Source organism: Scomber scombrus, chromosome 2 (genome assembly GCF_963691925.1).
Source record: "Scomber scombrus chromosome 2, fScoSco1.1, whole genome shotgun sequence".
In the NCBI taxonomy this organism is placed as follows: Eukaryota; Metazoa; Chordata; class Actinopteri; order Scombriformes; family Scombridae; genus Scomber; species Scomber scombrus.
Genome location: NC_084971.1, coordinates 9,739,923 through 9,756,756, shown reverse-complemented (window position 1 = coordinate 9,756,756; position 16,834 = coordinate 9,739,923). Strand labels below are relative to the sequence as shown.

Below are 16,834 nucleotides of genomic sequence, written 5' to 3'. Positions count from 1 at the left end.
TCATTCTGGGCCCCTGGCTCCTCACATGATAGATACAATGATGATGCTTCATATCAAATCTAATCAAATTGGCCAAAATGTAAAATAAATATCCTACATGGCTAGGAAAAAAGAAATCTTGTTACTAATCTTCATCAATAGTTGAACCATTCATTCACTCTCCCAGTCTAAAATGAGCAACAGTGCAGCAGATGTTAGCATAGATTTAGAACATTTTTGCAACATGAAAAAAAACAATCAATATCCATTTGTAGAAAAATGACATGTAGGCTAGATGTAGCTGATGCAAAATGTGCAAAATACCATTTATAGTCTTAATTTACACAGTCAGGTTCTCAAATTCCACCCTCCCTCCTATCCTGGGGGAAGGTGCCCCTGAAGGTGCCCCTGGGCCTGAGCCAAGCCCCTAATGTTTACCAATCGTAGAATCGCCCGTGGATACAGTTAGTCATACGCTATTTAATAACAAGTGTCTCTACAGTCAGCCAGTTGGCTCATGTGATCGCTGATGGACCGGGACAAACGATTCACGGCTGGGATGGACCTGTTCCGTGACGCGCTCCGGTGATTGGAGAGTTTGGGATTTTGACAGGTTTGTTCATTCCGCCCCTCAGCGCCGCGCGCCTCCTCCCCCTGCGCGCGAGCATGGCAGGAAACTACAAACAGGGATGAGAGGCGAGGAGTTTTGAAAAGTTGTGCAGATCAGCTGTTACTCATCTCAAACAAGCTGATCACACATTGGGAGTAATTATTATTCATGACTTAAATGGCGGAGGAACTGTTACTGGAAAACGATGCCAAAATCAGCGCGGTAAGTGTTGAATGAACTCTTTAAAAATGTGGACAGTTATTGGGTTAGTCCATCAAAGATATCACATGAGCACTTTTTATTTCTTATATCAGCATCAATCTGACATTAGAAAAATAACTAAAGATTTGAATTCAAATGATCCTCAGACTTTATTGTCTCCATCAAGAACTGTCATGTTTATTTTTTACAGACATCACTCATCAATAAGTGACAATGTATTTGAACTCATCATCATCAGTATCTAAATGTTGTAATGCTGCCTGTGGATGCTTAATGAAACATTTTTGGTGCCTCCTGGTCACAGTGAGACTTGAGTAAAGATGGCCCAATTTACCAAACATCCAAGCCAGCTTGGGACTTAACTTAAATGGTGTCTTCCTTTAAAAAACAAGAAGAAAAAGGCTTAAAAAAACCAACTCAACTAGTAAGTAAAAGTCTTAAACATAGTTGCCAGAGCTTTGGCCAGAGTGGTGTAACATGTGAAGAGCTGCACATCTGACAGTTAATCATCCTAAATTGAATCCTGACTGGTCTGCATTGTCTGCTACCAGCTATTTTCACGTGTAGTCGTCTAACTCTCTCCATCAGGCCATTACCGGCTAAATTAAGTTTCTTTAAGGCATCTGTGCTGTTATTGTTCAGTCAGAGCGGAGGGTTGCTGCTCTGTCTGCTCACCCTTGGTGCTAAACAACCAAATATCCTGTATTTTCACTTCAGTCAGCTCACAATGTGCTTTGGTGTATTATTGATGGGATATTTGTATGATCATTTACACAACTGCCATTTTCCCCCATCTTCCATCCAAATTATAATCTCACTGACCTTCTAACTGAGGTCAGCTAAGCTCAGTGTGCTGGAATTTAGAATGGCAGCCAAGAGGGTAACTGCAGGCTGTTCCTAATGAAAATACAGTACCCGTCCCTCTCCAAAACAAAGTGGACATCATATGACTTTTCTTAACATGTGTGTGTAACAGCAAATTCCACCACTGCCCTTCAAGTGCTACTGGAGCTCGGCTAATGCCTGAAAAGTGGAGCTGCTGGCGCTCCTTTGTAACTGAGTTGATCTGTTCAACTAATTCAAAGTGCTTCTCCCAAAACTGATCAACCCCAGCAGGCTAGCTGCATCTGGAATGTGTCCAGTTTGTTTCATGTCTTCTGGTTCAGTCTCGTGCTGCTCAGTGCCTGCACAGTGCTGCAGCAAAGTCCAAAGATCACAGACTCACATGTAACATATACCCTAATTATGATGCTGGTAAATACTCACACATGATGTGCTAATCTTTGCACAGGCTGCACAAAAATCTAGGAAAATAGAGTGAAAAATGGAGTTTGTTTTAAATCTTCTCATTAGTGCATACTTTCCCATTTTTGGAGAATACCAGTCAAAAGTTTAGACACACTTTCCCATTCACTTGAATGAGAAAATGTTTTCGAACTTTCCAACTGGTTAGGTTGCCATGAAATAACTGAAAGGAACCAAGAATTTTATGAATATCCAGCTCAGACCTTTTTACATAAGCTATTTTCTGTAGATCTCAAAAAGCTGCTTATTTTGTCCTGAGCGGTATTACATCACAGTTACAGTTAAAGGCAGGCATGTAAACCTTTGTTCTCATACCCTTAAATTGGACGATTTATTATTACTTTTTAAAAAACTTCTTATAACTATAGAGCTGTTTTTCTTACATTACTTTAAATGTTGCTTTCACACCTCCGGGAGATTTTACTGTGTAGTTTTGTCTCAGTATCTCACTTGTTTTTCGCCTCATCTTTTCTTCAGCATCTCACCAAGTCACTGCTGGCGGTGGCTATCCTGGCATCGTTCGGCAGTTCTATGCTCTATGGCTTCAATTTGGCTGTCGTCAACTCTCCTGCACAGGTTTGTGTCACTGTCACATCAACAACATCATCATCATTCTCAATCTCATTGCTGTCGTCATCATGGACATGAACACTAAACTTAAAAATTCCCAGTATGTATGAACACCGGGGACGATGATGGATGACGTTTGATCTTCCAAAAGTTGAACGTCAGTGCATAATGAGGTTCTGATTAAAAAAAAATTATAATATGGAGTCATGCAGGCTCGTGTATCAAATGTAGAAGCTGCTGTTTGTCTCACCGTGTCATCGATGTTCTGACATTTTTTTTTTCCATCATGTGCTCCGTTCTGTCCCTTCGATGTTTCATTTGCCATGGTACAGTGACTAAGCTGTGAGTCATTCCTGTTTGACCATGGACCACCCTGCATGGAAGCACGTGAGCTGTCAGAAGTCACATCTCATGCTAGTGTGCTGTATACTTAAGAGAGGGTTACATGGATGGACTTAGTTGGATTGGGCCTACACATGAAGGGTCATTTTCTTTCACTGAAGGAGAACTGACATGACCTTTTTTTAGGTTTTCATTTCTATTTTGATATTTTACTCTGTTCGATTGAGATATATGAACAATATCAAGACGCTAAAACTGCATGGAACATTTTTTGTGATTTATGGCATTGGCATTATGTCTAGTTTTTACACTACCACTGTGGGGGGATATAACATTTTACACATAATACCTTTGAAGGAACTGTTGACATTTTTGGAGAAGCACTTATTGCAGAGGGCAACCTGTTCAATAAAGGACATAAAAAAACCTGTTTAATAAATTGTTCAAACATTGAAACTGTTTTTTTGCCATGATCACGCCTTCTGTTCATACATTGACTATTAGGAGATCCCTTCATAATGAACTTACAATATAAGCAATGGAGAAAAAATTCACAGTCATTCCTCTGTGCAAACATGTATTTAAAAGCTGCTAATGTGAAGCTTCAGCCGTCCAAATGAGTCAAATCAAGTAGATAGCTTTCAACATTATGATCTTTTTAGTGCCAAAGTCCCTCTTTTTGTTACTATACTTCTGCCAAAGCTCAATAGGTAAACACTGTCAAAGGAAACACAAAGAGGGAATTTGATGCTAAAAAGGCTGTAAATGTGGCATATATCCACTTGATATGACTAACTCAGACTGCTGAAGCCTCATCTAAGCTTCACATCTTCTTTTAAATACATTTTTGCACAAAATGATTGTGTGGACACACTGTGGATTTTGGCCTCCTACATTTACATTGAAAGCACATTTGAAGGGAATCTTATAATAGTCAGTATGAACAGGAGGAGTGATTACAACGAGGAAAACCTTTTTCACTGTTTATATGGGAAGAAATACTTAGAGCACATAAAACCACACATTGTCATTGTTAGTGTGTTGTTTCTGTTAGTGTATGGACAAAAAAAACGAGAGAGCCAGGCTAGCTGTTTCCCATTCTCCACTAAAAGCTCACCATCTCTCAGTTTTAGATACTTAACAGAAAAGTATGAGACAAGTTTCAATTTTCTTACTCTTGGCAAGAAAGTGAACAATTTCGCAAGATATCACACTCTTCCTCTGATAAACAGCCGCATGCACTACTTAACCCTTCTCTATGTCACTTGTAAGATTTCATGAAACTGGGTAACTTTACTTGGTATCACCGGCTGAAACAGTTCTGACCTGTGTTGTATTTCCTCTTTCAATTACAGCCCATTGCTCAGTGTTACACACATACAAAGTTGTTGCTAATTTGGTGAGGTCAAACCTTTAACCATGGTCCATGTGACTTCATTGCCCTTTGGTTGCTGTGTGTCATCTGACATCAGTTACACCAGTGTGCTCAAGATCAAATTTATGTGTGGCGGAAGGTTCGGTTAGTGTTGAGTTGAGAAAAAAAAAGTTTTTGTTTTAAAAGGACACATTACGAACTAACAGTCTGCCTTCATGTGTCTCAGTCATTAGATTATATTATCCGACAGCTAAACTTGTCACAGACTCCCTGGACTGATTATTTCAGACTGATTTAGTGTTGGAGAAGCAATAATGTGTATTGCACTTTTTAAAAAATCATTATGTATCCATAAGCCTTAATAAGAATGTATTGGCCTTGTAATTTGATTTTGACTTGAAGGTTGAAGGAAGGAAGCAGGATTCAGCGAGCTAAGCAGAACAAAAGTCAAGGCCATGTCAATAATGAGCAACTTATTTATTAGCCAGTTTGGCATGTATTCTCTGAGCCTTTCTTCTTCTGGAGACATTTAAATTGGTCTTGACATCATGTGACACAGGCTCAGCCAAAGTCGGACATCAGTCGGTACAATGAGACAGGAATTCAAATGCAGTAAGTTTGCTTTAACAGAGAGGGCAGTAAGATGTCTTTTGAATTGTTCACTACTAGCTGTAAACCTCCTGTCAACTAAGATCACCAAAAGCCGCAAAGAGGCTTGTTGCCAATTGATAAGTGAGAAACAGAAAGATGACAATTACAATCACATCCAGATCAATCCTAAAATAAATACTATTATGAAAATCACTAAATTAATAAATCAAGGGAATAATTGTGGGTAATGGTACAAAACCACATACAGAGTATTGCACAGAGAACTAATAAATAATAAAAAGAGTGTGACATACGATAAGATAAGTTAAGATAATATATACTTTTCTAGTACCACCGGGAAATTTATCTTGGGCTCCGAGGCAAGTCATGGCTTCGACTCATGGCTCAACTATAAAATAGTCAAAGAGAAGAAAGATCATACGACTCTGGAGCAAGCTAACGCACAGTTTCTTTGTGGTACAGTACTTGTGTCTTTGTGGTATTTTAACTTACAATAGGGCTCTGTTTGGTGCTTGTCTGTTTGGCGCATTTGCAGCAAAGGGGCATTCCCATGGAAGGAGTGGAACAGTTGTGGCAGTGATGATGTTTTTACATTGATCCTCATTTTCAGATATTCTTTAGCCTGTAGACACAATATTAATAAAGATTTTAAAAATGTAATTGAATCAGTTTTTATCTAGCCAGTTTATACAATGCTGGTTATCAGACGCATTGGAAATGGTGATAATCTTGTGACACATTGGACACAAATTAAATTTCCCATATGGAAGATGAAGAAATTGTATCTCTTGAGCAAAATGATGGTTTATGTAATGGATTCACCAGGAATACAGGATCTCTGCTGAAGAATGATGTCGGCTCTTGCAATATATTTTTGTCACACCACGAGCAGAAGCACTCTCGTTTTTATCAAGCATGCAATTCATGGCCTCTTTCCCATCAAATTCCTTTTGGCTTTGACCGTGGGTGCTCGCTGGACTTCCTGTCTAGTCTAAAATCACATGAGTAAGGTGCGTGAAGATGGCTGTCTCTCACGCTGCTTAAAACAGCCCTTCGTCCCATCCCCCAGCGCAGTGTTCAGCCAGCGCTGCAGAAACGGCAAGACTAATGTAGACATTTAGACATGTAGCACTGTGGGAAATACTTAATGAGGTGGTGATGTCAAATTTCATGGCCACCATTTTCATGCTCCGGGTCTACTGGAGTGATGGACAGTATGGCCCAAGAGTATAGGGATTAAATCTTCAATAATAATTTCTTTCTTGGTTGGGAAAGGCAATTTTATATATACATGTTGTTTTAATTGTAATTTTTTTGGTAATAAACGCACTTCTTCTCCCACCAGTACATTAAAGACTTCTACAATGAAACGATGATAGAAACTTACGACTGGGCTCCAGATGAGGAGCTCCTTACTGTCTTGTACTCCCTCACCGTGTCGGTCTTTGCTATTGGTGGGATGACCGGGGCCCTGCTAGTAGGCAGACTCGTTACCAAATATGGAAGGTTAGTGTGTGTACAGATTTTTTTTTTGTATATCTAACATATGTCGGTTTCTGATAGTTACTAACATCTTATTCTGCATGTCTAAAACAGGAAAGGGACGCTGGTGAGATCGGCTGTGCTGGTGTTTATAGGAGGAGCTCTTATGGGCTTCAGCAGGGCATGCAGGTTGCCAGCAATGGTCATCATTGGACGCTTCATCACAGGAGTACACTCAGGTAGGCCTGAATGATTCCTAAATGGCTGAAATGAATCCCAGTGCCTCATCCTCAAAGTAAAACTGAAATTATAAGCATTATAAATGTAAAAAGGGACGTTTTAGCTGTTTTTTATTTACTATAGTGAGTGTGTTTTTAATCAATTTTTTAACCGATAATTGTGGTAATTTCTCTTTTTTTCCCCCAACAGGTATCTCTCTCAGCGTTGTGCCGATGTACCTCGGTGAGATCGCTCCGAAGAACCTGCGAGGTTTCCTGGGTCTTGTTCCCAGCATCCACATTTGTCTCGGGGTCTTCATCGCTCAGATCCTGGGGCTCCATGAAACCCTGGGAAAGGTACTGACATCATGTCATTAAACCTCCACACAGGTCGACCCCGTCATGTCGTTATAAACGCTCAAATGCATAAGTGGTTTATCCTCAATTACTTAATCAATACTTGACAGTCCAGATTTTTGATTTAAGATGAAATCCTGGTAGGGATTTTTAGGGACAGACATGTGTTCAGGTATCTTCTGTCTAGTCCTGAGTGTAACATGTTTAGCTGGCCTTCAGCTCTTCTTTTCCTCCTTCATATTTCTACCTCCTGTATGATCTGGATCAGGCAATGTTCTTTCCATCTGCCCACACTTACGTCTGATAGAGAGGAGGCAGGAATGCTAATGTGTGGAACAGCTGCAAAGAAAAATGAAGCTAAAAAAAAAAGACCACTTCAAAGATTTTAGTCTGCCAAGACATAATTACTCTCTGCTTTTCCATTCACCCCATCTGGAGAGGCTTTAACATCCTTTTTTTAGATGATATACTTATCAGAGATGATATGTGGACTAGTGAAAGCTGCTGTATATAATCTGGTATTCTCTCTATAAATACACTCTACACTGTATGTGTTAAATGTTGTGTTTTACACACACAGGAAGAGTACTGGCCTCTGCTCCTGTCCCTGGTGGTGTTTCCTACCACAATCCAGCTGATGCTGTTGCCATGGTTTCCAGAAAGTCCACGGTACCTGTTGATAGAGAAGGGAAACGTTCACGCCACTATTGCAGGTAAGAAAGTGGATTCCTAATTTTCTTCACTTATACATTTTTAAAGATATTTCATTACATGATGTAAAGAACTCATCACTTCCCTTAACAACCTACAATTCTTCTTTAAAATTATCATCTCTCAAAGACCATCACATAAAATCCCATCTCTGCCATTAATGTAACAAATGTGCAGCTCAGCTCCTCATTTAAATTAATTGACTTACTGCACATGTTACAATGTACTTTACATGTTTTACACTTGGATTAAAGCTCCAACTTTATATGTTGAATTCAACATTGTGTATCTGCTTTACAGCCAAACCTGAGTCATGTTAGCCATTTGAAAACTCAAAGAATATGATTTTCAGTTGCTAAAATCTGTCAGTTAATACAATAGTAGTGTGGGTTGTGGCGAGAAATTTCTTTGGCACAGGTTCATTGATTACATGACGTTTCTTTGCTGTAGGAATCTGCAGTGATGACTGGACCTATCAACATTACTCTGTTTCAAAAATTTGATATCAAAGCTTTATTTCTTTCTTCTTTAATGTGAGTTTTTGTTTGTCTTATAGATAAGTAAAAGCCTTTCTTTCTGTGCACCCTGTCTCTGTCCCCCAGCCCTGAAGTGGTACCGTACTAAAGGAAACATCCAGGCGGAGGTTGAGGAGATGCAGGAGGAGCAACGTTCTCTGTCCTCCGTCCAGACTATCTCTGTCCGTGGCCTGCTCATGGACCGCTGTGTTCGCTGGCAGGTCATCACCATTGTGGTGGTCAACATCGGCATGCAGCTGTCTGGCATTGATGCGGTGAGTGGGAAATGCATTGTTGCATTTTCGGCTTTTTTGTGTGTGCACACACTTCACACATTCAAAATGACAGCACAGTTATTATATGAGAGTTCCCAGCTGTGCTTCTCCCATCTGTACTCCCTCCTGTCCATACATCACGGTCCCACATGCAGTCACTGAGTGACTAAGCAGGGGGCAACAGGACCACGCCTCATTATCTCCTGGTCTTCTCTCTTGGCGCTGCCTCACATACAGTAGGAGGGTCCACCCATCCTGCACACAGACAAACACATTGTTGTACTCATTGCTCCATGTGGATGGAAGCTCTAGGCATGCTGGCTCACATGTTAGCACCATCTCCCAGCAGGGGTACCCCCCTCTGAGTGCCATGGTCCCAGCTGTTCCTGGCAGGAACACAGGGAGGCTTCAAACATGCAGAGGAACCAACATGTAATCTCAGTGTGCTATAAATCTGTCATACAAAACACAAAATGTGATTTTTAAAGAGAGTTTAAATTTATAATGTGCATGTTGTTCTAATGTCTCTGGCACTGATAGCAATAAAATGAACAAGTTAAAAGATGAGCAAGAAACAATGAAGTATCTGATTCTTTGACAGAGAAAACAGTTACAATGAGTTACAATGGGAATGTGCATATTTGACAGATTTATTTATTCTACACCTTCTCCAGTTGATCAATCTACAGCTGAGTGACTCCATGAAACAGTAGCTGTTTGAGGTTGTGTCCAGCCAAAAAAAATAGATTACATGTTTTCAGAGTTCTTTTAAAAAAATTGGGATCAGGCAAAAGGGTGGAGGCGCATGAGTGGAACAGTTGTTACTTTTTTATTGGTTTCTAATGCTACAGGCACTTTGAATCACATACAGAGATAGGTTTGTTCCTCATTTTGGATGAAGTCAAGCTCACTCATGTCAGCTGTGAACTGATAAGGTTGCACCCGGTCCCCTCTCTTCTTCTTAAAGACAGTTTATTGAGGCAGAGTAGAGGTCACTGTCAAGAGTGATATATCTGCACTCTTTGCAGAAGATGTTGTCCTTTACGTTCACTTCTAATGCAAACCATAGCAGTCTATAGTGGAACGTGATACGGTCAGAGGCAGGGTATGTTCACAGCATACCCAAACGAGAAGCAGGAGTCCATTGGGCCTGATTTGCAGTGAAACAGTAGCCATGATAACGTCACTATGACACTGAATATGCCCTTTTTTGTCAAAAACACTATGTCAAAAACACAGAGCGATGAACCACAAAACGAAATCAGTTGAAGTCTTGATATCATTGTCGATTTAATTAATTGTAGAATCAAACATTTTCAACATGAATGCGGTGAAGAACGTATTTCACAGCAGGGTCATTAATGAACACTCAAACTAGTGTCTCCGTCTGGTCATCACACCTTTTTTATCCTCAAGTTTTAAGTCTTACACAACAAAGATGCCACGTCATCAATATATTAATATATATCATGGGATCTACCTAATGCACGATTACTGGACTTCTAAGACCTCTAAGACTAAGGCCTTCCCCATAAGTATCACAGCATAACACAGCTCACTCAGTGTGACGGGAGAATTAGCTCAATGATCCAGGAAGATTGTAGAGTTGACTTGCTGATTCTTTGAGTTTACAGGATTCAGCTGAGTTGGTTCAAGCAGATGTACAGTACCCTCCAGGTGCCTCCCTCTGGCACCTTGAGGGCACCATGCATCTGCTCGAAGGGAAAATATGTTCCATACACTCTGTGGCCACTGCAAAACTTAACTAAAATATAGAGATGGATAGGGGACTAATGAAAAATGAAATATGAAAAGAGAAAAACAGTTTCAGGCTACACTTCCTTTCCAGAAAGTTACCAGTGTGGATGTAAGTTTAGGGAGGAAGAGCTATAGCCCATTATTTTATAGTTTTTTAATACAATGTGTTTCGAAACAATATATCTGGCACCAACTCTTCTTCAATTGGTTGGTACTGGTGTATGTTTTAATATAATACAGGCATGTGTGTGTATGCATACTTGTAGGCTGGAATGGTGATGAATCTCTACACATATGGTTACTAAATCAACAAGACAGCATTTAACTGCACCGATCACGATCTTGTCCACACCTCATCAATGATGGATGTTGCATCAGCAAAGTGTGATTAATGAGAATACACAAATTAATTTCAAGGGGAGCACTTGTCAGAAGTCCATACTGATGAAACGCCATACCTCAAATGCATGAGTGATGGTCGGCTTGATGATAATGATCGCTATGATGAATCACGTGGAAACACCAAATAAGCAGAGCGACTTTTGGGCTCCTTATGGTGGAAAAGAAAGAAAGAAAGACAAACTCAGAGTTTCAAAGCATCTGTCTATGAGTGTGGATCTGTATGTGTCTGTGGTCCAACACATGTAATATATTCATCAACTTCCTGTCACTGTCAATTTCAGATCTGGTTTTACACAAATGACATATTTAAGAACGCAGGAATCCCAGAACCTCATATTCAGTACACAACAGTGGGAACTGGTGCTATTGAGGTCATCTCTGGGATGCTGGGGGTGAGTAGACATCATCACACTTAAAACACTATATAAAATACACACAATACACAATATTATATATAATGTATATATTACCGTCTATGTTGTGCTTAAATGACAGGATTAGAATTACAGGTTATCTGATAGTTTAGTAATCGAAGTTAAATAAAAATACAAAGCAAATGTGAGATGTGCTGTTTCATGTCAGAATTTTTTTTCTTTTTCTGATGGCTTTAAAAAAAAACAGACGAAATTAACTGTTGAGTTTGATCTTTTTTTAATTGTTTTTTTTATTTTACTGTCTATTCCTCGACTTGTTTAATATACTGAATAGTTAGTCTCAGAACTGTAAAAATATAAAGCTATAAATATAATCATAATCATAAAATGAGATAATGGTTATTTTCACACTTGATGCTCATTTAATTCTTCAAAGATTGATTTTTAATGTATAATGTTTAAGTAAAGTCAAAATAGTTTATCTTTTATTTAAATTATAGTAATATGCCAAACATTTATTTGAATATATTTATTTATCAGGGGCAGTACACATTAATTAACATCATAATGATGTAAATGTGACAGATTTAGCCAAAAGGCTTTTTGTTTGTGGTGTTTCATGCAGCAGTAAGCAAACAAACAGTCTAATAATAATAATTGGAGGATTAAGAAGATAAACAGGTTCTCAGGTCTGAATGATGCCTCATGTCGCCAGCCAATAACAGCAGGTCCTGCCTCTCTGTCATCTTGCAGTGTTTTACTATCGAGCGTCTGGGCAGGAAATCTCTGATGGTTGGTGGCTTCCTCTTCATGGGATTCTGCTGTGCTGGGATAACTGTGTCTGTCCTCTATCAGGTACAGTTTCCTAAACATCCTGCTGGCAATTTATGGCTTAATTCATGAACTTGCACACTGTAGCATGCTGTAGGGCATGTGGTTTTTAATGCAGTTAAGATCATTATCCGATCTACATAAAATCTAAGTCTAATTTAAGTTAGTTTTAATTAACAATTAGTTGGTCAACAGAAAATTATCGCAAACTGACAGTCATTTTTAAGAAGAGAAAATCTAAATGTTGTCATTTCAGCTTCCCAAGTGTGAATATTTTCTGCTTTATTTAGTTGTCTGTGATAATAAACTAATCTTTGGGTTTTGGACTGTTGGTCAGGACAAAAGACATTTGCGGTTATGATAGTGATTGACATTTTTCACAATTTTTCACCATTTTTGGATATTTCATGGACCGAACAATTAAAAGACAATGAAAATATCTCTATCTTAAGTCTTTTTCATTATCTACATTTATAAAGATATAAGTAAAAATATTAACCACATTATTAATTAAAAAGTAAAAAAAGTAATTTTTAGTAAACAGTAGTGAGAGCTTGGTGAAGTTTGGAAAACCCCTCTTTACTTCTGAATAACGCTACAAATAAGAGTGTAATTATGGAGCTGAATGTCAGTAGTCATGTCTTTATTCGTTACATATGATCAAAAATGATTAAATATAGAAACATTGATAATTGTGAACGACCATGAAAATTCTTAACTAATGTTTACAACTCGTGACTTCAGACTCATGACTTGTGCTTGACCAATCACAGGCGGAGCTGTCCTTCATGCGCTACATCAGTGTGGGCTGCGTTGTTGGGATCATTGCTGGCTTCTGCATAGGTCCAGGTAAACACAGCATGAAAACACACCCAGAGAACACATGATGCAACATCATGATATCACACTGGAAGAAATTCAGGTTGATTAACCCTCTCTGTGTCTCACTTGAAAACACTTTTATTTCAACCTGTCTAGCCTTCACACACACACACACACACACACACACTACTAGATTTGAGCTCTTCTGTGTGAAAGGTAACACTGCTCCCTGCTGGATGCTTTTACAACAACAGGCCCCAAACCTGAAAACCAGCAACCATCCGTCCCTACTCATCCTCTGACTGTGAAGAGATATTGTATTTCATTAGTCTTGTAAATTAGGAAATCATAACTGCCACACTACATCCATTCCCACAGCCATTTGTGCACTGGATGTGTTGAGTGAAGTGAATTAAGAGGCAATAGTTTACAACGTCGGGAGCCACGTTGAGTGGACCTGCGAGGATGATGAATTAGAAGGAATCTGGTTTACGTAACGTCATTCGTCAAGCCTGCAAAATCTGCACCTCAGCACGCGGATGAGGATTTCTGTTGCTGCAATTAGACTTTTAATGGCTCATTGTTCATCAGCTCACCGTAATGAATTCGGTTTTTCTTCAGACGAAACCTTGCATGCACAATGACGCCCCCCATACATACCGCAGATGTTGACAAATTATGGTCTCGTTATTGGTTTGACAATATTAAACCTTCCTCTATGCAATTATCATGCACAGATAATGAGGACATCATTCGGAAAGCTTGTCATTAGAGCTCTTACTAATGCATATTTCTACTTCATAGCTTTCACTTCTAACAATGATGAATTATGTGTTTCAAGCTAAGACACAATCTCATGGATTCTACTCATCAAACTAATGAATTGCAGAAGTCCTTGCTAAGCTATTCTGCTTCTAGTGGTTCAGAAGTTGAAGTTTTGCCAAGTCCACAAACATCTTCCTCTTTTGTCAACCTTTGATGGCTGAGTAATACTGAACACGTACCAAAGCACATGCAGAAAACTGAATGTAATATAATAGCATTGGGGATCGAGGAATGTTTATCATTTGTTATATCATGTTCCATCCGGAGTGGGAATATTGATAAACTAATTGAAAAATAAGGATGCTGATGTTAGTTTCACAACACTCAATAGATTCATAGTTATACTGAGTGGATAAATTATATCATTTGTGTTATTACAGCTTGACAGAATGTCTTGTTAGATTAGACCAATAGATGAACTGATCTTTGAACGAGCCATGACTGACGGAGAATCTTGTGTTTTTTTAAAATAATTTACATATGTCCTTTTTACTGTCCTTTGCAGCTGGTGTGCCCTTCCTGATCACTGCGGAGCTATTTAAACAGTCGCACCGACCGGCGGCCTACACTGTGGCCGGTTGCCTCAACTGGCTGTCCAACTTCACCATCGGCTTTGTCTTCCCCTTCCTAGAGGTCAGAGAAAACTCATATTCTACTATCAGTTGTGTTCACATGAAGTGCAACTCAAATGCTCCGAGGTCATTTAGTGTGCACGTGTGCAATTGTTGGCTTGCAAATCTAGTTCCTGAAATGACCAAAAATGTATGTGCTCATCTCATGGGTGCCTGAGTTTATTGGCCAGAATTCTGTCAGTATTACAAACGAGCTAAGGTTTTGTTTATTTGGATCTCCAGGCCTAGTTGGCATTGAGGAATATGATTTTATTTTGACAATACATCCAGGATCTGTTGTGGCTCCACTTACAGTCAGACAGGGCTATTATGATATAGGCTGTTCAGTCTAGTTTGAGTAGAAGTGACTCTCCAAATACCAATTAAATTAACAACCTTGCTGTCCCTCATTGTCTTGGGTGCTGTTCTAGTCTGACAGACAGAAAGTAAAGATGACACTGATCTGTCCCTTGGATAGTGACATAAACTTACATTAATTCTGATCTGACAGGTCAGAGAGCCACTGACTATGTATACGTCTGAAATTAAAGACCCAAAAGAAGTGGGATGATTTGTATTCTTTTCTGTTTAGATCGCACAGAAAATGTAAAACCTAGTACAGCCTCAGTGTTTGTTGTTTTTTCACTTGGTGCTAAGCTAGCAGTTTCCCTTTGCCTTCACTCTTTGTGCTAAGCTAGGCTAAACACATCCAGGACCATATCTGTACTGAAGTAACAAGAAGAATTTGATACCAGTCATCACATCTGAAAATTGTATTATAGTGAACAAGTAAAACAATGAAAAAGTAAATGTTCTCTCCTTAATTTGTTATATTTTGTAGCTGATGGTTCCCACCAGAATTCTTCTTTCTCTATAAAACTGCACTAATTCATATTTTAATATTAACAATGACCTAGATGCCTAAATGTGACGTGAATGTGGTCATTCGTAGTGACAAACCCACAGACTGATACCACCCAACTGCAGTTCCCCTCAGCTCAACAAGGCATTTTAGCGTCTTTCAGTCATTGTTTTGGTTTTATGACCTGCAACTTTCAACACCCTCACTGCTGTCAACAGCATAATTTTACACTGCCTGCCAGGCAAGCAAAGTTAGCATTTAGCTTGGGAACTTTTAACAGCTAAAGAGCCAGGTATTTCCTTCAGACGCTGGTGGAGACCAAAACAGAGATAAAGGATAATTAATATGAGATGGCCAGAAACACCACTCCAAATGAGTGCTTATGTTACTCAGTGTCTGCTGGATGTTTAAATACTAACAGATTTGCCACCACAATCAAAGTTAGAGGTGATTTATATTATATGATACATAAGCGTTGTGTGTTGCGCTTGTCCTTCTGCTCACAAGTCACCAAAAAATTATTTCAGTCATTCCAAGCTTCTGCTTTTCAACCCAACTATTTATATAATCTAATCTAATCTAGTGTGCAAAACCTATACTTCTCTTGCCATGTTTTGGATCAATTTCATGTTCATTTGAATTGGATTGTAGAAACGTTCTATGAACTACGACAGTGTGGCTCCAACTTTATTGCATGACATCCATTTTTATTTGTCCCCTTCTTCTTTCCTTTGGCAGCCTACTTTATAAAAGAAAACAAATACTGTTCTGATTTTCTTGACATTGTATTTCGTTTATTAGAAGTTTCACTGTGTGTCTTCCCACCTCAGATAACCATGGGTCCTTACTGTTACCTGATCTTCTCTGTGATCTGCTTTGGAGTGGCCATCTACACCATCGTCATCATCCCTGAGACCAGGAACAAGACCTTTGTGGAGATTAGTCAGATGTTTGCCGCCAAGAACAAAATCCTTGAAGAAGAGTTAACTCCCAATGGTCATCTGAAATTGGCTATGATGAACGGTTATGGAACCACTGACCACCATGGCGAAAAATAAGGATAGAGGCAGCGGACGTACACGTAAATGGCGGTTTCTTCTCTGAGTGTGTCCTCTTTGTCTGTGATGACTAAAGTAAACGTTGCAGGGGTGAAAGAGAGAGAACTGGGGCCACGAGGTGATCTGCTGCTTCATGTGAAAACTACAGAAGACCAGACATGTGCTTGCAAACACACACAAAATGAAATATGTGCTTGTCTGTTTGGACAGTTGTAACCTTTTACAAACACACAATGAAAACTGAGTTTCTACAGTGGTTAAAAGTCGAAGTGTAGCATCTGTGCAGTGTCTAAGATAGAAGCAATGCGTTTCAAATCAACCATCAGTGACATTTTAATCTGTTTCTCTGCATCTTACAGCATTTTTACGGGAGCCGAGTTGATTTCTCACAGTGCTTTCAGAAGTTTTAATCTCATTAGCCTCACTTTTTTTTCTGTTGAAAACATCCAATGATGACGTTTTTGTTCATATTCAGCTTTGATTGTCTTTGTTTTGTTGTTCAATACAAAGTGAATGTAGTGTATTTATTGAGTGACACAGCAATAACGCCTCCACTGAAGAAAGGTATAAAAGCCATTTCTCTGATCTGAAGACATCATGTGAATAATATAATATTAACTGTTACCATATGTTACACTGTTCAGGTCAGGTGAACGTCTTGACCAAGAACTTGAGTTTTTGTGTGTTCTTTTGGTCCTATGCGTCTTTTCACTCAGTT

General features: G+C 39.1%; 1 protein-coding gene across 1 annotated transcript; it reads left to right on the top strand.

Annotated features, from left to right (window-relative positions):
* The first annotated feature begins 766 nt into the window (after positions 1-766).
* On the top strand, positions 767-16,116 carry slc2a15b (solute carrier family 2 member 15b). Its single transcript, XM_062440807.1, has 12 exons — positions 767-811; positions 2,594-2,692; positions 6,361-6,521; positions 6,612-6,736; positions 6,927-7,072; positions 7,653-7,785; positions 8,386-8,573; positions 11,015-11,125; positions 11,861-11,962; positions 12,712-12,787; positions 14,091-14,218; positions 15,889-16,116. The coding sequence occupies exons 1-12, from the start codon at positions 767-769 to the stop codon at positions 16,114-16,116; spliced, it is 1,542 nt and encodes a 513-aa protein (XP_062296791.1).
* The last annotated feature ends 718 nt before the right edge of the window (positions 16,117-16,834 follow it).